The 23,335-nt window shown below is 32.9% G+C and overlaps 1 protein-coding gene across 1 annotated transcript; it reads right to left on the bottom strand.

The window, feature by feature from the left end:
* Positions 1-201: 201 nt before the first annotated feature.
* LOC133036230 (uncharacterized) lies at positions 202-23,335 on the bottom strand. Its single transcript, XM_061112748.1, has 3 exons — positions 22,000-23,335; positions 814-1,931; positions 202-717 (listed from the first exon to the last, which is right to left on the bottom strand). The coding sequence occupies exons 1-3, from the start codon at positions 23,333-23,335 to the stop codon at positions 202-204; spliced, it is 2,970 nt and encodes a 989-aa protein (XP_060968731.1).

The raw sequence follows: 23,335 nt of genomic DNA, 5'->3' as shown, positions 1-23,335 counted from the left end.
ACGTCAGACCGTATGTTTAATGAGGCTACCGCCTCATCTGATTTACTTTCTATTGTAAGAGAAGAGTGCTTTTCAAGTTAATAAAAAATTTCCACTTTCTCTCAAAAAAAAAAAAATACAAAGGCAAGGCAGGAGGAACAAACCAACTACCACAAAAAGGACCACACCAGCCCCCAAGTTGTTACCAGCTGTTTACAACACTCATAACATACTGATCTTTCCTCTTTTGGCTTTTACAATGAACCCCAACAACTCTAGCCTTAACAATACACTTAATTTCTTTACTAAGGGAAGAAACATTGTTACAAACATCATTAAAAAGCAATCATTCCTGTTCTTCCACAACATGTAAAGCACAGCAGCGATGACAGCATTTAAAACTGCTGCAGCAAGATCAGTTTTTGCAGGTTTGATTTGGTGAAACTCTCTTAAACAACTCGGCCAGTTCAGCACACCAGACCAACCTTCAACCCTCTTAATCAGCTTTTTAGCAAATATACAGTCAATGAATATGTGATTATGGGACTCAGGATCCATATCACAAACCACACATAAGTCAGAAGCAATAGGAAGGAACCTGCTAAGAATGTCTCGAGTGAGCAAATGTTCATTTATAACTTGCCAATAAATGAACCTATGCTTAGGAACAATGAGTTTATGCCAAACATTAGTTGCATAGGGGACCTTAGCAGCCCCTAACATTTCATCATAGAACCTCTACACTTTGAATTTACAACCAGATGAGGCAAGATTCAATAAACTTACATTCATTGTACTTCGGATCTTCAGAAGCTTCTTAAAATACCAACTTACGTCAGGTTTCACCAGATAAGACCAAACATCCTGTCCCTTTAAGTATATTGAGTTGATCCATTTCACCCAAAGGTTGTCTTGCTTGTTGGATAGAGCCCACAAATGCTTAGCTATCAAAGCCACATTCCACAATTTCCCTTCTCTGAACCCAATACCACCAGAATGTTTGGGAAGGCAAACTTTTCCCCAGGAGGGGGTGTGGAGTTTGCTCCTGTTTCCATTCATTCCCCAAAGAAAGTCTCTACAATTCTTATCAATGGCTGCAACTATCTTTTGGGGTAAGATGAAAAGGCTCATCCAAAAGGTATGAATGCCAAGAAGCACAGATTGAATTAATTGAGCACGACCAGCAAAGGAGAGGTTCCTACTAGCCCAACCATTTAACTTCAACCTGAGCTTGTCTAAAATCACACCACAATCAGAAGCCTTCCATTTAGTTGGTCTTAGCTTTACACCCAAATAATTGAGGGGAAATGATCCCTCTTCCATTTGAGTTAGAGCCAATATATTGATTTTGGTTTCCTCCTTAACCCCTCCAAAGTAAATATGAGATTTCTTCTTGTTTGCTGAAAGTCCCGTCGCTTGGCAAAATTCCTGAAAAGCATCATTAACTAACTCCACAGATTTCATATTCCCTTTACAAAAGATTATGAGGTCATCAGCAAAACAGAGGTTGGTTAGTCTCAAATTCTTACAAAGGGGGTGGAAACCAAATTCTTTTTTGTTCGAAACCTGAGATAAAAGCCTTGACAGGTATTCCATTATCAACACAAACAGCAGAGGAGATAAGGGGTCTCCTTGGCGAAGACCTTTTTCTCCTTTAAAAGAACCTTGAATCCGACCATTAAGTAAAAGGAAGTAATTCGTACCTCTCAAGCAGACAAGCAGCCAATGAATGAATCTCGAAGGAAAACAAAGGTTGTTTAATATGTCTTCCACAAAGTGCCAGTCCACCGTATCATAAGCCTTCCTCAAATCAATCTTCATTATACATCTTGCAGAAACGACTCTTCGAGTGTAACCTTTGAGGAGGTCTTGGAAAATCATGATGTTATGAGCAAGGAGTCTATTTTTAACAAAGGCCCCCTGGTTGTCACTCACCAAACAAGGAAGAACTTCTGCCAGTTAAGAGCAAATCATCTTCGAAATGCATTTATACACAGTGTTGCAGCAGGCTATCGGACGATAATCACTGGCATCCTTAGGATCTTGAGTCTTCGGGATTAGAGTAATGACAGCGTCCTTCAAAGATATCGGCATTGAACCCTCTTCAAAGAAGTTGATTATGGCCTTAGAAACATCCGCCCCAATCTCTTTCCAGAGGCTCTTGAAAAACCCCGAACCAAATCCATCTAAGCCAGGGCTCTTGGTGGAATGGATACCATGTTGGAAATTATTTTACCAGGATCTTAGATCTACTCACAAGTATGTTTATTAACACCCTAAATATGAACTTTCTAAAACGATGAAATAAACACATATAAAGTTTAAGAAACCTTACATTGGGTGCAGCGGAATTAAATGACTCCTTCCGTTCAGATATCTAGCCCTTGATTCCTTTCTGTAGCAGAGCATTATCAATATCTGAACCTGGATCTCTTTCTCTGAATCCTTGATGCTGAATCTCCTTTGCTGATGATCTTTCTTCACGATCTTCCTCACTATGATTGAGGTATTGCTTGATGTGTGTGGGCACTACTCTAATCACTAAGGATTTCGAAATATTGAAGAAGAAGAGAGGGAGTGGTCAGCTAAAGATAGGGAGAGAGAAGGCTCAGTTTTTTCTGATTCAGAAAGTCTGAAGAAAAGTGTGTTATTTTTCTGAAGCCTTCACTATCTATTTATAGCATTCCACTAGGGTTAGATTTGAATTATATGGCATTAAAATAATGAAAAAATCAACTTAAAATAGCTACATAGGTGGCCGACCATGCCTTAGTGGATTGGGCCTTAGGTTTTGCAATTTTGCAATTTTAACACCTTTTGTATCTGATTTTCTCAAAAATGCCAATTTCCTAATTCAACCATTTAAATGCCAATTCTAACTATTTAATAACTATAAATAATATTGTCATTTATCATATTTATAAATTGAACCATACAAAGTATCATAATTAACAAATATGCCCCTATAAACTCTTTCTTTACAATTTCGCCCTTACTTAGTGAAAATTTCACAAATAGACATAGTCTAATTTGAGAATTATAATTGATTAATCAAAACCAATTACATGAGTCTTACAAGCAATATTATCTCAACTAGTGGGGGGACCATGGGTCTATATAACCGAGCTTCCAATAAGTAGATCAAGAATTTAGCACTAAAATTCACTAACTTATTAATTCTTCGTTGAATCCACGCATAGAACTTAGAATTGCACTCTCAGTATATAGAATGCTCTATATGTTCCACCATATAGACACATCATTAGTTATCCATTGTTATAATCCTAATTTGATCACTGATCCTCTATATGAATGATCTACACTGTAAAGGGATTAAATTACCGGTACACCCTACAATGTATTTATTCCTTAAAACACTTGACCTCGTATAAATGATATTTCAGCTAATGTGAAATGAGTACTCCACCATTTATGTTCGTTTGGTCAAGCTCGAAGGAGATCATCCTTTGCTTACTATTCGCCAGATAGAAGATATAGATTCCATGTTTATGATAGCGCTCCCACTCAATTGCACTACCGTGTTTCCAAAATGTACGTATCACCCTGACCTAAAAGTAGGCTTAACTAACAAATCAAAGAACACGAATAGCCTTTCAAGATTGAGCCTAATCATAACAGGATTAAGATCATTTGATCTAGGATCAACTAGGCGATATTGACTTGAATAGATTTTACGGTAAGTTTAATTAAATCTAAGTCAAAGTTCAATATCGGTCCCTTCCGATGCATACTCCATGCATCCAACCTGAGCTTTACTTTAACCAATGTTCTGGAAAGAACATAGTATTTCTCCAAATACAAGTAAACTCTTGTTGTAGATTATCATATCAAGCAAAACCCCGTGTCTGATAAATCTAGGAAACTTTATTCACATAGTCATGTTTACTTTCCAATGTGTTGACGGCACAATAAACAGGATCAAGTATGTGAAAAGGGTTTCAGATGAATTTATACATTATGTACATATAATCATGAAATAAATCATGTGAACCATGCAACATTAAATGTTATTTCTGATCTATATTAATAAGCAAATCTGATTATATTGAAATGAGTTTTATTTAGGGCATAAAACCCAACAAACTCCCACTTGCACTAATATAAAACAAAAAGTGCGTTTCAAATAATCTCAACACCTTGATATACAAATCAAGTGTAGTAGTAGTAAACTCCTCGTAATAGGATCTGAAAGGTTGAATTAACCACAACCTTTTCTCCACTATTACTCTTCCTTAATCACAAAATCATTGATAATGTGAAATTCCTCTCTATATGTTTACTCTCTTGGGACACTGGATTCTATATCTTTGGCAACTACTTTTGGTTAATCAGGAAATTAACACTAGTAGTTTAAGGCAATTTGGAATGATGCCAAAAATGTATAGAACTTTCCTTAGACTGAATAAGTACCTTTCCTGCAGCTTTAACATTCGCCTCTCTCGGTAGACCTAGAGACTTCAGATAGGTTTTTACACTTCTCTAAAATCACTATTCCACCCCCAGAGTAACCACCATCTTATCAGAAAGATTTACTAGCACAAAGGCAAATTTCGAAATCTGATATGGTGTAGTCTAAGAGTTTTAACCACACCCTTATAGACTAACATATAGTTCCTCTTCTTAATCTTAGGATTTACTTGATTGTCTTCCAATGTTCTTCTCCTGGATTAATCTGATACCTACTCATTACTCCCACTCAACACCAGGTGTCTGGTCTAAGGCATACAAAAGCATATCTAAGACCTCTCACTGTTGATTTAAGAAATTCTTTCATGGCTTTATCTTTTCTGGAATAGTTGAGACTTTTCCTTAGATAAATAAAATCTATGTCTAAGAAGTTGTGAAGCTTCTATAGATTGCCATTAGAAAGAAAATGCTTCAGAATCTTACTAAAGTATGTTGCTTGCATTAGAGTAAGTAATTCCCAGGTATACCACAAGTCATATGTTTGAATAACCTCAAACCTATAATACTAGGAACAGGAAGTTTGTTAAGTCCATTGAATAGACTTATAAACGAAAATTTCCTTTTATGTCCTTGTAATAGAAAACTTTAGGTTACTCCATGTGAATGGATTAAACCATAGTTCTATTGGCTTTCTTCTTAGTTTCTTATCTTGACAATCCATTACTTGTTTAAACTCACAATGGATTTTAATCACTAGTGTCTCCCAAGTCATAAGAAGATGAGTTCCTAGAAACTCTCCCACTACGACAAGGTACCGTGAATTATGTCGAAGAAAACTAAATGGTATTAACCTCTTTGGTTGTGACAAGACAACAGAGGCAGTGGGATCATCATATGTTATATAGGATGATAGAACACTTTTGGAATCAAGAATAAATATCTCCTTTATTTGCTACTTGTTTTCAGACTTAGTCATTATCTTAGAAAAGTAGTATTTGTTTGAACAAACACTTTCTTATCTATTGACAATGGGATGGTCCACCCCTAATCACTTAGAATAGCTAACAAACCATTGTTAACAGTTCTAGCTTTTCTTAAGATTTTGATTACGTCATCCATGAATCTAGTAATGATTTACATTAAGTATCCAACCATTACATCATTCTGAAATTGTATTACCATAGAAGGAATTAGGCAACGACTAGTAACTAATCATCAACATGCAACTCGAAATTTCTGGGGAGGTAAGTTTGGATATAATTCAAAAATCAATTTAATGATCTTTGAACTGCATATCTATTAACTATTTCTCCACTCCTATCAGTTCGCAAGATCTTTAACCACTTACCTTAATGGTTTTAACCATTGCTAGAAATTAATGAAATTTTTCAAACATTTCAAATTTCTTTGCATAAGGTATAATCTAGAGTTATCGTTTTAAGAATACAACGAAAAACTCATATCCACCCCTGAATGTACATCCATCTGCGAATGAGATGAACTACTTTCAGTGGATATAGGCATATTAACTCTTTGCAGAGATTGATCTTGTCAAATCCACTATGAACAAGATACAAATGCCATAGATTAAAAAAAAATGGTAGTGTCTATGATGACATAGGTTTAGTTACATCAAAGAGTTCTTAGAATACTGCAAGTGGATCCTGGTCACAGAATACCTAACTCATATTCCATACAGTTTTAATCCATTAATAGAAGATGGATATTAAACACTTGAGAAAGTGTAACTGTATTGTATTCTGAAATTAGAAATATAAGAAAATTTCTATTTGGAATCTAAAATTAAAGTCAAAGACTTAAATTTATACCAAATATTATGAGTAATTCTATCTTGGACCAGCACTACTAATACAAACTCTAAGTCAGATTTGCCCATACAAGTAGGAGATTTCTAAGATTGAGGATTTATATCAATTGGGAATAGAATTTCGGGATTATAATCATATGCGTCATTTAATTTCTTAAGAGAAAATATAATGACATGAAATGATTTATAGACCATTCATCCAATGATATGTTATTGAGCTAATTCGAAATGAATAAGCTAAGAGGAATTAGGATAATTTCGTTTATAAATAAGAATCCAACAATGCTTCGATTAGCGAAAGACAAAGTAATCATATTTATGTAATCTTCTTGTTTCATATCGTAAAAATACTAGTCTTAGGTGTCACCAATTGATGAACAGCTAGATGTCGCATATAAAATATTTATCTTTCGAGATCTAACACTATTATGTATGTCTAATGGTGAAAATGTTGGGTTTTATGCCCTAAATAAAACTCTGTTTCAATGTAATCCAGATTATTCTATATCAATAAAGTAACAGAAGTAATTTTTCATTCACTTGTGTATGTTTTGGTTCACTTAATCAATTACTTGTCTATTTGATTTATAAATTCATCCAAACCCCTTTCACATACTTGAACATGTTTATTGTGTTGTCAACACAGTGGAAAATAAACATGACTATGTGAATAAAGTATTCCTAGATTTATCAGAACACTGGGTTTCACTGATATGACAATCTACAACAGAGTTTACTTACATTTGGAGAAATGTTATGTTCTTTCCAGAACATAGGTTAAAGTAAAGCTTCAAAGTTGGATGCATGGAGTATGCATTGGAATGGACCGATATTGAACTTTGAATTAGATTTTGAAACTTACCGTAAACATCTATTCAATTCAATATCAGAAGTTGATCCTAGATCACATGATCTAAATCCTGATATGGTTAGGCTTAATTTCAAGAGTGTTATTCGTGTTCTTTGATTTGTTAGTTAAGCCTAAAACTGTAGTCTGGGCAATACATACATTTTGGGAACACGGTAATGCGATTGAGTGGGAGCGATAACATAAATATGGAATCTATAGCTTCTATCTGGCGAATAGTAAGCAAAGGGTGATCTCCTTCGAGCTTAACCAAACGAGATAAATGATTGAGTACTCATTTCACTTAGTTGAAATATCATTTATACAGGGTTAAGTGTTTTAAGGATAAAATACATTGTAGGGTGTTACGGTAATCTAAGTCCCTTTACAGTGTAGATCATCCATATAGAGGATCATTGATCACATTAGGATTATAACAATGGATAACTAATAATGTGTCTATATGGTGGAACATATAGAGCATTCTATATACTGAGAGTGCAATTCTGAGTTCTATGTGTGGATTCAACGAAGAATTAATAAGTCAGTGAATTTAAGTGGTAAATTCAAGATCTGCTTATTGGAAGCTCAGATATATAGACCCATGGTCCCCTCACTAGTTGAGATGATATTACTTGTAGGACTCATTTAATTGATATTAATTAATCAATTAAAAATTCTCAAGACAAACTTGTCAGTTTGAGAATTTGGCACTCATTAAGGGCAAAACAGTAAATAGAGATTTTGAAGGGCATATTTATTAATTAGGAAACTTTAATTAGTTTCATTATTAATAAAATAAATGATAATATATTATTTGATAATTATTTTTAATTATCAAGTAATTAGATTTATCATTAATATGGTTGAACAGTGGAATTGGCAACATTTCACAAAAAGGGAAACTATCAAGTGTAGGAAAAGGAAAGTTGGAAAAGAGGCAAGCCTTGTTTCCACATTGCCTAGGCCGGCCCCTTTACCTTCCTTTTCCCTTGATTTTCTCAGTTCAAAATGTCAATCATAGCCCTTGGTGGTCTTCTATAAATAGAAGGCAAAGGCCTCAGAGTTTAACATCTCTGTACAAGCTTTTCACAGCATTATTCTGAAAGAATTTTCTCTCAGAAAACTCTCTCTGAGCCGCCACCCTCTATCTCTCTATACCTTCACTGTTTCGAAATGTATGAGTGCTAGAGTAGTGCCCACACACATCAAGTAATACCTCAATCATAGTGAGGAAGGCTGTGTAGATTTCAGAGACAACAAAGAAGGACTTTCGGGCTCAGATCTTGATTATACTCGCTACGTAAAGGAATCAAGGGTTAGAGATCTGAGTGGGAGGAGACATATATATTCCGCTGCAATCACTGTAAGATTTCTGATACTCTTATGTGTTTAATTTCATATCGTTTTAGAAGTTCATATTTAGGTTGTTAAATCAACATACTTGTGAGTAGATCTAAGATCCTGGTAAAATAACTTCCTACAACTGGCACCAGAGCCATGGTAATTGATTTGCTTGCAAGAAACTTGGACTTAAAACGATTTGCTTGTTTTTTGGATGGTATCATGTTGCTTTGAGTGTCATATTGATGTTTGAATGTTGTTTATGAATTCTGGGAAAAATGGTTACTGTTTTTATTCTGTAATTATTTTTGTTGGATAGTTTGGAAAATTCTAAGCAATTTACTTTTTTACAGAACTCGATTTCGATTTAATTTGAATTAGTTATGAATTTTTTAAAATTGAAAAAATCGGGGTGACAAGCAACTTCATCACGCGCGCGGAAGGGCTGCTTGCAGCCTCCCTGCGCCGTGATTTCTCGGCCAATCACCCCAGATCCGCGCGCGGATGGCCATGCACAGCATGCCATCCGTACAGTTCACCCAATTTTCCAATTTTTTCGATTTTTCATGCTATTTCATGGAATTAAATTCCGATTTTTTGTGTAGTTTTGTATATTGATTTTTGTTTTTCAAATTTCAAATCTAATTATCAGAAATAAATTAATTTTAATTTTTAAAATTAATTTTAGATATTAGTGTAATTTGATTTTGAAAATAGGAAAAAAAATCAAGTTTTGCTTACCTTTTTCTTATTTCCTTTAAAATTTGATTATTTTATTTTTTTAAGGTCAGATATTAATTTTTTTTTGGTAACTTGACCTTAATTAAAATAAGATCATAATAATCATGATAATTTTAAAAGAGGAAATAAGGTATTTTTGTTAACTTTTAAATTTTGTTATTTTTTAATTAAATTAAATTGTAAAACAAGAAAAGGGTATGTATTTACCATTTTCTATTTTATTATTTAATTTATTAAATAACATGAAATTTAAAAGGAAAGTTAGCAATTAATTTTGAAATGACATTTAGGTTACTCAAAACCTAATTTTTCAAAATGGTAGGTTTAATTTTAATTTATTTTTCGAAATAAATGATTAAAATTAAATAAATCCTACATCCAACTATCCAAATCTAACCTTGTTGCAGGAGTATGTGTTTTAGATTGATTGTAAGTTTTCTAAAACCTATTATTGCTTGATCTAAATTGCCTTGGTTAAAATGTTGATAGATCAGTTGATCTAATTTTAACCAAAGGTTCAATTGACGATAGATCAAGTAAATAATTTGTAACAGGTAATTTTTACAAACTTCTTTCATCTGTGTATGACTTAGCAACATGATAGGATCCATCCAAATGTGTATGCCTGTGTGAGCCTATATGTTTAATTTCTATTATAGATACATATAGGTGGTTGTTGCTAAATAAAATATCATAACTGATAGATTTTATTTAGGCTCATTTAGTTGTGAGCCTATTCAATTAATAACAGTTATTCATTGTAAGGTTAAATTCCTCTCTTTTGGGCCTTGTGTGAGAGTTGGGAGCCTTAGAAGTGGGTGCGACATACTGGACCCAGCTCCCCCTCACATGAACAACCCCAATTGTGAAGGCCCATTTGCCTGATTTGGATAACTGTGATAGGTTAATTATATTAGTTTAACCTAATAAAAAAATTGATTAGCAACATAATTAATTTCATTGTTCCTTGAAATTAATTTAAGAAAAACATAGTTTGAATAGTCATATTCTAGAAAGCTATATGTATTTTTCTTGTTTTAATTAAATATGGAATTATAACCATATAAATTCTTTCTGAACCTTAATTTTATAATTTCATTAAATATTCCTATTTAAGTTGAGATTTAGTTAAATCTATCAAATCAACTTAGATTTGAATATTTTTGAATTTCCTATTATAAATTAAGTTGAGGAATTTTGGCAATTGGTTATTAAGATTCTTTAGATATTTTTTTTAAGTTGATATTTTCTAAATATGGGAACTTAAAATGGAATATCTTCTAAATTAAGTGGTTACTACTTAATTGGTAATATTTAATTAAGTCATTGTTTGAGTAATATTTTTAAGTTGGGTATTTAGATTTTCTAAACAACTTAAATAAGATATTTTTCAAAATTATTCCATTTTTGAAATTTAATTAAAGTTTTTACTTTACTTTGTAATATTTCATTATTGAGATATGGAATATAAATGATTAGACAAAATACATGTTTAAATAATGAGCTTTAATCAAAGAGAAATTCGATCTCCATTGTTGGTTTTACATAGCTATTGTTTTAGTGAGTAATCCTCCCTAATGGAGGAACGTTCATTAGCAAGTTAGCGCCGTTTAATCTTGAAAGATAAGTATTCTTATAGGTTTATTTATATGGTTCATGACCACCCTAATGGTGGCGACTATGTAAGACTTATAAGAATGCGAAACAATGGTAGAAGCTCATAAGATAGAATTGCCTTGACTTTCGCCTAAACGGGACAACGCTGAATTCCAATCTTGATCGAATAAAAGGTTGCTAGAATGTTTGACATTTTAGATGAATTGACAAATCTATTCAATGGATGATGCTTTGACTCTCGCCTAAACGGGACACTGTATCAGTTCGTTGGAAACCTTGGAAAATAAACTATGTTAGATTTAGTATTTTTATAACATAAGTGATTGTTTGTTTTCTGAACCTGTGTATGAATTTATAGAACCAAAACCTTACTTCTGTTTATTGATATGTTGTAGTGCCAATATGAATAACCCTCATCCCGATCCACTCCTAGTTAGTATCTTTGCAAAAGAACTCAATAGTGTGAAAATGCATCCTGGTAGTTGCATTAACTCGCACCTATTGTTGATGAATCTGAAATTCCAAAAGGCAAATCTACTAGGAATTGATTTATCAAAGAAACAATGGGTGAAACTCATACTTTATAGTCTTCCTCAGGAGTATAACAGTTTTGTTCTATATTACTTATTGAGCAATCCTAACTCCTGCGACATGGACAAACTCGAGTCTGAGTTGAGGGCCCATGAGCGGGATCTGATTGCAATGAGACCTGCTAACATTGCAAGTTTTAATCAGAGGAAGAAGATTAAGCATGAGGGCTCCAACAAAGCTGTTTCTTCAAGTATAAATGTCAGACATCATGTTCTATGTGCGAATTGTAATGGAAAGGGACATAAAGAAGAACAATGTCCCAGGCTTCTAGACAATTCAAACGAAGGTGATGCTTTTGTATTTGAATCATGTGTTTTAGAGAACGACAAATCCTCGTGGATTGTTGATTCGGATCTACTCACCATGTATGTTCTTCATTACAGCTGCTTGAAACTTGGGAGAATCTTCACACAGATGAGTTAAAGCTTAAAGTTGGAAATGGCGAGTTTGTATCAGTTAAAGCAAGAGGAATGTACCGAATCAAGTTTAATTCTAAGAAGTTTTTACTTTTAGAGAATGTTTTATATATTCCTAATTTTAGTAGAAACTTGATTAGTGTTTCATGTTTACAGACACAATTTTATATATTGAATTTTTCGAGTTCAAATTGTTCAATTTCTCGTAATGGATTTCATATATGTGTTGCAAACATGGAACGAGGGCTTTATGTTTTAAGATCTGATACTCAAATCTCACTAAATACTGAACTTTTCAATGTAGCTAGACCTAGAAGCCTTAAGAGAAAAGAGATTGATAATGATGATCAAACTTATCTATGGCATTTACGTTTAGGTCATATAGGCTTTGATAGACTCAATAGGCTAACCAAAGACGGTCCATTGAAAAATGTCGTCTTAGGAGAGCTGCCAGTCTGCGAGTCTTGCCTAGAAGGAAAAATGACAAAACGTTCTTTCTCTGCAAAGGGAGAGCGTGCCAAAGAACCCCTAGGGTTAGTACATTCAGATGTTTGCGGACCGCTGAATGTAAAAGCCAGAGGAGGTTATGAGTATTTCGTCACTTTCATTGACGATTTCTCTAGATATAGTTTTCTTTACCTAATGCAAAAGAAATCTGAAACGTTTGACAAGTTTCAGGAATTTCATGCTTTGGCTCAAAACCAATTAGGTAAAACATTAAAGATCTTGCGAACTGATAGGGGTGGAGAATATATGGATATGCAGTTCAAAGATCATTTAATTGAACTTGGAATTGAATCCCAATATACTGCTCCTAGCACTCCACAGCAGAATGGAGTTGCAGAAAGAAGAAATCGCACTCTCTTAGAAATGGTTAGGTCTATGCTGAGTTACTCAACTCTGTCTACGTCCTTCTGGGGATATGCTATTCAAATGGCAAACGACATTTTAAATGTTGTTCCATCTAAAGCAGTCCCTAAGACACCCGTCGAACTATGGAATGGTCGCACACCTAGTTTGCGCCATTATAGGATTTGGGGGTGCCCTGCTCACGTCTTAAGAAAGAAAGAAAGCAAACTGGAATCGCGAACTGAGGTTTGCATGTTTGTCGGAAATTCTAAAGAGACTAGGGGTGGACTATTCTATAGTCACAAGGATAACAAAGTGTTTGTCTCTACAAATGCTACTTTCCTTGAAGAGAACTATATGAAAGACAACAAACCGAAAAGTGAAATTGTATTAGAGGAAATGCTCACAGATACTGTTCCTTCAAATGTACCATCTTCTTCTACTCAAGAAGAGGAACATCCCACTCCCTCAGTTGTAGCAACTGAGAAAACTACTACTAAAGCTCCTGTTCAGAAAGTCACCGCTCCTCGTCGTAGTGGGAGGGTTTCTACAAAACCATCTCGTTATGGCTTGGATGGTGAAATCAATATGGTCGTTGGTGACGGTATTGATGACGACCCATTGACCTATAAACAGGCAATGGCAAGTCCACAACGGAAGCGATGGTCAGCTGGTATGGATTCAGAAATGGATTCCATGAAGAAGAACAAAGTCTGGGAATATGTAGAACCACCTGAAGATTTTCGTCCAATTGGATGTAAATGGGTCTACAAGAAGAAAAGAGGTGCTGGAGGCGAAGTCGAAACTTTCAAAGCTAGACTGGTTGCCAAGGGTTATACCCAAAGAGAAGGTGTGGACTATGAGGAAACTTTTAGTCCTGTTGCCATGCTCAAATCCATCCGAATTCTTCTCTCCATAGCTGCCGCTTTAGATTATGAAATCTGGCAAATGGATGTCAAGACAGCCTTTCTTAATGGGCTTCTTGAAGAAACCATCTATATGGAGCAACCAGAAGGTTATGTTCTTCCCGGCGGGAGAATAAAGTTTGCAAGTTAAATAGGTCCATATATGGGCTTAAGCAAGCTTCTCGCTCATGGAACAAAAGGTTTGATGAGATCATCAAGACCTACGGCTTTCATCAGAATGAAGATGAACCTTGTGTTTACCAACTCAAGGAAAACCAAGTAGTAGTATTCCTGGTCCTTTATGTTGATGACATTTTGATCATTGGAAACAATGTCAAGAAAATGACTCACATCAAGGAATGGCTTGACACTCAATTCGACATGAAAGACTTGGGTGAGGCAGCCTATGTTCTTGGTATTCAGATTGTCAGAAACCGAAAGAACAGATCCCTTGCTCTCTCTCAAACAGCTTACATTGACAAAGTTCTTGAGAGATTTTCCATGACCAATACCAAAGGGGCAAACATGCCCTCTGGACATGGTATCCGTCTATCTAAGGAACAATGTCCTACTGATCCTCAAGAGATAGAAGACATGGCAAAAATTCCTTATGCTTCTGCAATTGGGAGTCTGATGTATGCTATGCTATGCACTAGACCTGACATCTGCTATGCAGTTGGAATCGTGAGCAGGTATCAGTCAAATCCAGGGAGGGTACATTGGAACGCGGTTAAGTATATTTTGAAATACTTAAAGAGTACAAGAGATTATGTATTAGTCTACAAGGGTGGTGCTTTGAATCCCTTAGGCTATACAGACTCAGATTTCCAGGGATGTCTTGAAGACAGGAAATCTACATCTGGGATGGTGTTTACTCTTGGGGGTGGAGCAGTGGTTTGGAGAAGTGCTAAACAAACTGCGATTTCGGATTCTACCATAGAGGCAGAATACATAGGCGCCGAAGCAGCTAAAGAGGTTGTCCGGCTTAGGAAGTTCTTCACCGCCTTGGTGTAGTTCCCGGAATAGAAAGGCCTCTACCCCGCTTTGTGATAACACCGGAGCTATAGCCAACAGTAAGGAACCTCGGAGCCACAAGAGAAGTAAGCACATAGAAAGAAAGTATCATATTATCAGAGAATATGTGGCAAGAGGGGATGTACTGGTGGAGAAAGTGGATACGCAGGATAACTTGGCTGATCCATTCACCAAAGTCTTGGCAGTAACTTCATTAGAAAAGCACCGTCAGAATTTAGGATTAATTGAAATGTACTGATTTGTTTTATATTAGTGCAAGTGGGAGTTTGTTGGGTTTTATGCCCTAAATAAAACTCTGTTTCAATGTAATCCAGATTATTCAATATCAATAAAGTAACAGAAGTAATTTTTCATTCACTTGTGTATGTTTTGGTTCACTTAATCAATTACTTGTCTATTTGATTTATAAATTCATCCAAACCCCTTTCACATACTTGAACATGTTTATTGTGTTGTCAACACAGTGGAAAATAAACATGACTATGTGAATAAAGTATTCCTAGATTTATCAGAACACTGGGTTTCACTGATATGACAATCTACAACAGAGTTTACTTACATTTGGAGAAATGTTATGTTCTTTCCAGAACATAGGTTAAAGTAAAGCTCAGGTTGGATGCATGGAGTATGCATTGGAATGGACCGATATTAAACTTTGAATTAGATTTTGAAACTTACCGTAAACATCTATTCAATTCAATATCAGAAGTTGATCCTAGATTACATGATCTAAATCCTGATATTGTTAGGCTTAATTTCAAGAGTGTTATTCGTGTTCTTTGATTTGTTAGTTAAGCCTAAAACTGTAGTCTGGGCAATACATACATTTTGGGAACACGGTAATGCGATTGAGTGGGAGCGCTAACATAAATATGGAATCTATAGCTTCTATCTGGCGAATAGTAAGCAAAGGGTGATCTCCTTAGAGCTTAACCAAACGAGATAAATGATTGAGTACTCATTTCACTTAGTTGAAATATCATTTATACAGGGTTAAGTGTTTTAAGGATAAAATACATTGTAGGGTGTTACGGTAATCTAAGTCCCTTTACAGTGTAGATCATCCATATAGAGGATCATTGATCACATTAGGATTATAACAATGGATAACTAATAATGTGTCTATATGGTGGAACATATAGAGCATTCTATATACTGAGAGTGCAATTCTGAGTTCTATGTGTGGATTCAACGAAGAATTAATAAGTCAGTGAATTTAAGTGGTAAATTCAAGATCTGCTTATTGGAAGCTCAGATATATAGACCCATGGTCCCCTCACTAGTTGAGATGATATTACTTGCATTTAATTGATTTTAATTAATCAATTAAAAATTCTCAAGACAAACTTGTCAGTTTGAGAATTTGGCACTCATTAAGGGCAAAACAGTAAATAGAGATTTTGAAGGGCATATTTATTAATTAGGAAACTTTAATTAGTTTCATTATTAATAAAATAAATGATAATATATTATTTGATAATTATTTTTAATTATCAAGTAATTAGATTTATCATTAATATGGTTGAACAGTGGAATTGGCAACATTTCATAAAAAGGGAAACTATCAAGTGTAGGAAAAGGAAAGTTGGAAAAGAGGCAAGCCTTGTTTCCACATTGCCTAGGCCGGCCCCTTTACCTTCCTTTTCCCTTGATTTTCTCAGTTCAAAATGTCAATCATAGCCCTTGGTGGTCTTCTATAAATAGAAGGCAAAGGCCTCAGAGTTTAACATCTCTGTACAAGCTTTTCACAGCATTATTCTGAAAGAATTTTCTCTCAGAAAACTCTCTCTGAGCCGCCACCCTCTATCTCTCTATACCTTCACTGTTTCGAAATGTATGAGTGCTAGAGTAGTGCCCACACACATCAAGTAATACCTCAATCATAGTGAGGAAGGCTGTGTAGATTTCAAAGACAACAAAGAAGGACTTTCGGGCTCAGATCTTGATTATACTCTGCTACAGAAAGGAATAAAGGGTTAGCAACCTTTTATTCGATCAAAATGAGAATCCAACGTTATCCCGGTAGGCGAGAGTCAAGGTTATTCTTATTTTATGAGCTTCCACCATTGTTTCATGTTTTATGAGTTTATCTCTAAGTAGTCACCGTAGGGGAGAGTCTAAATAGAGACGAAAACTCACAAAAACACTTATCAAATGAAATCTTACGGTGTTAAATGCGTTCAACGAATAACCATCCATAGGGGGACGAAGTCTAGCGTCTCGAGGTTATATTGAAAACATTTAACTTTTGTAAGACCGACAATGGAGATCGAATATCTTAATAATAATCAAGCTCATTATTTAAAGTGAGTTGTATTTTCTTTGATTCTCTTTATTTAATTTATTTATTTTAAATATATATTTATTTAAAATTTCCAATTTAGAATGAAAAATTCTAAAAATAAATTTTAATTTAATATTTATAAATTTTACTTAGATGGATATCAAAATAACATGAATTATTTTCATCTTAGTAATAATTTCCAATAAATATTTAGAAAAATATTCAATTTAAGTTGTTACAAAATTAATTTAAATTAATTTACAACTCAAATTTAATTTTCTATAAATATATATTGCATTTCGAAAAATTAAAGTATATAAGAATACAATTTTCGAAAATGCATGTTAAAATAAAAAATTAATCCTGGAAAAATTATTCTAATTTAATGTTGGCCCAAAATTAATTAATAAAATTAATTTACAACAAAAAAATATAATTTTCCTATTTAATTAAATATATAAGAAAAATTTCAAATATTTAAGTATGATGATGAAAATCAACTTAAATATTAATTTTCTATTTAATTAAATACACTAGAAAAATACTTCAAGCAAAAATATCATCTATCTAGATTTTCCTTTGACTAATTAATTCAATTTCTAATAATATACTTTAATTCAATTTATTTTAAATTAATCAATAAATGAAAAAATCATTGATTTAAGTTGATCCAAGAATTAATTAAAATAAATAATTAATTTACAACTCTATCTATATTTCAAGATAAAATTCAAAATTCTAGCATTTAAGAAATGCAATTTCGAAAATTGATTAATAAAATAAAGAAAAAATATATTTTGAAAATTATTTAAATTTAGTTGAAAAAAGAAATTTCAACTAAAAATAATTTTCTATTTAATTAAATGTCATGAAAAAAGAAATATTTAAGTATGATGATAAAAATCAACTTAGATATTTAATTTTCAAATTAATTAAATGTATTAAATTCAAGAAATAAATAATTAAGTGTAGAGAAGGCTTAATTATTAATCTCTAGTTTAATACTAGGAAAAATATACTTAAAATAAATTGTACCAAAATTAATTAATAAATAATTAATTTCACAATGTATAATATTTCCTATTTAATATTAGAAATAATAAGTAGTCTAGAAATAACTATCTAGAAAATATCTTATTTGACTAAGTATCTTTTCCACAAAATTTGAAAAATATCTAATTTAAGTTAGATAGAAAAAATCTAAAACTTAAATAATTTCAAATTTAGATTTAATTAAATATAAAAAATTAAGTTGTAACCACTTAATTTGAAAATATTCCATTTTAAGTTAATATTCGAAAAGATATTAACTTAAAAAATATCTAAAGAATCTTAATAACCAATGCCTAAAATTCCTCAACTTAATTTTGAAATTTTGAATTCAAAAGATATTCAGATTTAAGTTGGTTAGTTGAAGATAACTAAATATCAACTTAAATAGGAATATTTAATGAAAAATTTAAATTAAGTTCCAGAAAGAATCTAGATGGTTATAATTCTATATTTAATTAAATACAAGAAAATACATATAGTTTAGCTTAGAATAAAAAATTCTTTAAACTATAATTTTCTTAAATTAATTTAAAAATAAATGAAATTAATTATGTTGCTAATCAATTTTATTAGGTTAAACTAGTGTAATTAACCTAGTACAGTTGTTCAAATCAGGCAAATGAGCCTTCACAATTGGGGTGGTTTGTGTGAGGGGGTGCTGGATTCAGTATGTTGTACCCACTTCTATGGCTCCCAACTCTCACACAAGGCCCAAAAGAGAGGAATTTAACCTTAATAAGAACAACTGTTATTAATTGAATAAGCCCAATAACTAAATGGGCCTAAATAAATTCTATCAAGAACTATGATAATTTATTTTAGCAACAACAACCTATATGCATCTATAATAAAATTAAACACATAGGCTCACACAGGCACACTTTGGATGGGTCCTATCATGTTGCTAGGTCATACACAGATGAAAGAAGATTGTAAATATACCTGTTACAAATTATTAACTTGACCAAGGGAGCCATCAGATCATTAGATCTGGCAAAAAGTAACCATGGCTATTTGCAATCAAGTAATAATAGGTTTTGAAAACTTACACATAAGCTAAAACACATACTCCTGCAACAAGGTTAGTTGGATAGTTGGATGTAGGATTTATTTAATTTTAAATTAAATTTTTAATTTCGAAATAATTAATTAATTAAAAAATAATTTTTTGAAAATTTAAAAAAAAAATTTGAAAATTCGAAATTTTAAAAAAAAAAAATTTAAAATTAAACCTACAATTTTGAAAAATTAGGTTTCAACCAACCTAAATATCATTTCAAAATTTGCTAACTACTTTTAAAAAATTAAATGTTATTTTAAAAATAAAAATTAAATAAAAATTAGAAAAGATAAATGAAATATCTTTTCAGATTTTAAATTTAATTTAAATAAATAAAATAACAAAATTTAAAAGTTAGCAAAATATCTTACATCTATTTAAAATTACATGATTATAAATATCTTATTTTAAATTTAAATAAGGTCAAAATATCTAAAAAGATTTAATTTTTTTAAAAAAATATCTTAAAAGATAAGATATAATTAAAAATATCTTAAAAGATAAGATATCTTAAAAATATCTTAAAAGATTTTATAAATATCTTATAAAATCTGACCTTAAATTTAAAAATAAGATAAGATATAATCAAATTTAAAAATAAGATAGATTTTTAAGCAAGAAGATAGATACTAATTCTATTCAAATTCAAATTACACTAATATCTGAATTAAATTTAAAAAATATTAAATTAATTCAAAATGATAATTAGAATTGAATTAGGAATAGTAATAGTATAAATACAAAACTATACAAAAAATTGGAAGTTAATTCCATGAAAAAGCATGAAAAAACGAAAAAATTCGAAACTGTACGGACAGATTTGCGATCGCAGGAAAATATCAGCACAGCCCCGATTTTTTAAATCTTCAAAAAATCATAACTAATTCAAATAAAATCCAAATTAAGTTCTGTAAAAGGCTAACTTACTTAATTTTTTCCATACTATCCAATAAAAATAATTCCAGAGATAAAATCGCAATTATTTTTCACGAAAATTTCACAAACATCGATCAATCATCAAATAACACTCAATACAACATGATACCATCCAAAGAACATACAAACAATCGTTTTAAAGTCCAAATTTCTTGCAAGTAAATCAATTACCATGGCTCTGAGGCCAGTTGTTGGAAATTATTTTACCAGGATCTTAGATCTACTCACAAGTATGTTTATTAACACCCTAAATATGAACTTTCTAAAACGATGAAATAAACACATATAAAGTTTAAGGAACCTTACATTGGGTGCAGCGGAATTAAATGACTCCTTCCGTTCAGATATCTAGCCCTTGATTCCTTTCTGTAGCAGAGCATTATCAATATCTGAACCTGGATCTCTTTCTCTGAATCCTTGATGCTGAATCTCCTTTGCTGATGATCTTTCTTCACGATCTTCCTCACTATGATTGAGGTATTGCTTGATGTGTGTGGGCACTACTCTAATCACTAAGGATTTCGAAATATTGAAGAAGAAGAGAGGGAGTGGTCACCTAAAGATAGGGAGAGAGAAGGCTCAGTTTTTTCTGATTCAGAAAGTCTGAAGAAAAGTGTGTTATTTTTCTGAAGCCTTCACTATCTATTTATAGCATTCCACTAGGGTTAGATTTGAATTATATGGCATTAAAATAATGAAAAAATCAACTTAAAATAGCTACATAGGTGGCCGGCCATGCCTTAGTGGATTGGGCCTTGGGTTTTGCAATTTTGCAATTTTAACACCTTTTGTATCTAATTTTCTCAAAAATGCCAATTTCCTAATTCAACCATTTAAATGCCAATTCTAACTATTTAATAACTATAAATAATTATTAAATAATATTGTCATTTATCATATTTATTAATTGAACCATACAAAGTATCATAATTAACAAATATGCCCCTATAAACTCTTTCTTTACAATTTCGCCCTTACTTAGTGAAAATTTCACAAATAGACATAGTCTAATTTGAGAATTATAATTGATTAATCAAAACCAATTACATGAGTCTTACAAGCAATATTATCTCAACTAGTGGGGGGACCATGGGTCTATATAACCGAGCTTCCAATAAGTAGATCAAGAATTTAGCACTAAAATTCACTAACTTATTAATTTTTCGTTGAATCCACGCATAGAACTTAGAATTGCACTCTCAGTATATAGAATGCTCTATATGTTCCACCATATAGACACATCATTAGTTATCCATTGTTAGAATCCTAATTTGATCACTGATCCTCTATATGAATGATCTACACTGTAAAGGGATTAAATTACCGGTACACCCTACAATGTATTTATTCCTTAAAACACTTGACCCCGTATAAATGATATTTCAGCTAATGTGAAATGAGTACTCCACCATTTATGTTCGTTTGGTCAAGCTCGAAGGAGATCATCCTTTGCTTACTATTCGCCAGATAGAAGCTATAGATTCCATGTTTATGATAGCGCTCCCACACAATTGCACTACCGTGTTCCCAAAATGTACGTATCACCCTGACCTAAAAGTAGGCTTAACTAACAAATCAAAGAACACGAATAGCCTTTCAAGATTGAGCCTAATCATAACAGGATTAAGATCATTTGATCTAGGATCAACTAGGCGATATTGAGTTGAATAGATTTTACGGTAAGTTTAATTAAATCTAAGTCAAAGTTCAATATCGGTCCCTTCCGATGCATACTCCATGCATCCAACCTGAGCTTTACTTTAACCAATGTTCTGGAAAGAACATAGTATTTCTCCAAATACAAGTAAACTCTTGTTATAGATTATCATATCAGTAAAACCCTGCGTCTGATAAATCTAGGAAACTTTATTCACATAGTCATGTTTACTTTCCAATGTGTTGACGGCACAATAAACAGGATCAAGTATGTGAAAAGGGTTTCAGATGAATTTATACATTATGTACATATAATCATGAAATAAATCATGTGAACCATGCAACATTAAATGTTATTTCTGATCTATATTAATAAGCAAATCTGATTATATTGAAATGAGTTTTATTTAGGGCATAAAACCCAACATACCAAACATTGCCTTCTTGACATCTTTTTCGGTGAAGGGTCTGATGAGTTTGGCTTGTTGCTCTAAAGTCAAAGTTCGCCCTTGCTGGATGCAATCCTGATTCAACCTCCTAGTAGCTGAACTTTTCTTGCCCATAAAGTTCCTGAAATGGTTAAGAAAATGTTCCACTACTTCAGAATAGTCATCAACAATTTGACCATGTGACTCAAACGTTGTAATCCGATTTTCCAATTTCCTTTTCTTCATTAAAGAATGGAAATACTTGGTGTTATCCTCCCCATTCTGCAGCCAAGAAACTTTACTTTGTTGTCGAAGGAAACAAGTGTACTGTTTCAAAGCAGCAGCATATTCATGGCCTAGCCTATTCTCTTCCTGAAGCAAGAGGCTGTTATTAGGATCCTTGGCCAAGCTCTCTTGAGCTGTAATGAAATCAGCTTTGCATTGATTATAGAGCTTCTCTACATCACCAACCTCTTCCCTGTTAAACTTCTTTAAAACATGTTTCACTCTCAACATCTTCTTCACTAATTCACCAACTGTATTAGCATCAGAAAATTTGTTCCAGCAGCATAAAACCCACTCACGAAAGCAACTATGGAAGGACCAATGGTTACAATACCTGAAAGGTTTGATGCCCACGTTACCGATTCTATTGCTCTTGACGATGCAATAACTATGATCCGAGATACAATCCCACTTGAAACAGGCTTCGGTGTTGGGGAATTGATCTAACCAATCTTCATTAATAAGGACACGGTCCAATTTGGAAAAAATTCTGGTTCCCATATCATGCTTGTTAGTCCAAGTGTAGAAGGCCCCGGAGCAAGAAACTTCTTCCACTTGGCCTAAAGAAAGCCACTTTTGAGCATCCTCAATGTCTTTGGTCAAGATTTGTTTGCCACCATTCCTATCTTGGAAATTAAACATCGCATTAAAATCTCCAAGAATTAGCCAAGGCCTATTTAACATACCCAACGCAGCCAACTTCTCAAATAATAACTTCCTCTCAGCGGGGCAATTGCTTCCATACACCGCAGTGAAATAGAACTCCTCTATCAAGCCAACTATCTTCACTTTGCTATGGATAAATTGCTCATTATCCAACAACACCTCAACATGCATAAACTTTGCTTGCCAAATCAAAATTATTCTTTTACTACTTGCAATGCTCGAAAAAAATTCCCAATTAGGAAAACTCATAGCTATCATGTCTCCCACCTTATCATGGTTTATTTTAGTTTCAAGAAGGGCTCCAAGCCCAACCTTATTTTCTCTACAAATTTCTAGCACCGATCTCTGCTTATCCCTTTTATTCAAGCCTCTTACATTCCAACCCAT

Source organism: Cannabis sativa, chromosome 3 (assembly GCF_029168945.1).
Source record: "Cannabis sativa cultivar Pink pepper isolate KNU-18-1 chromosome 3, ASM2916894v1, whole genome shotgun sequence".
Taxonomy (NCBI): domain Eukaryota; kingdom Viridiplantae; phylum Streptophyta; class Magnoliopsida; order Rosales; family Cannabaceae; genus Cannabis; species Cannabis sativa.
Note: the sequence above shows the minus strand (reverse complement) of the source record. Positions and strands in the feature narration are given on the sequence as shown.

What these genes read in the sequence shown, in the direction of transcription:
- LOC133036230 (XM_061112748.1), bottom strand. Translation starts at nt 23,335, where the DNA reads ATGGGTTGGAATGTAAGAGGCTTGAATAAAAGGGATAAGCAGAGATCG. An exon ending in TGTCAAGAAGGCAATGTTTG is followed by an intron (nt 1,932 to 21,999) that starts GTATGTTGGGTT and finishes CTTAACTGGCAG; the next exon opens with AAGTTCTTCCTTGTTTGGTG. An exon ending in CTTATCTGGTGAAACCTGAC is followed by an intron (nt 718 to 813) that starts GTAAGTTGGTAT and finishes TTCAAAGTGTAG; the next exon opens with AGGTTCTATGATGAAATGTT.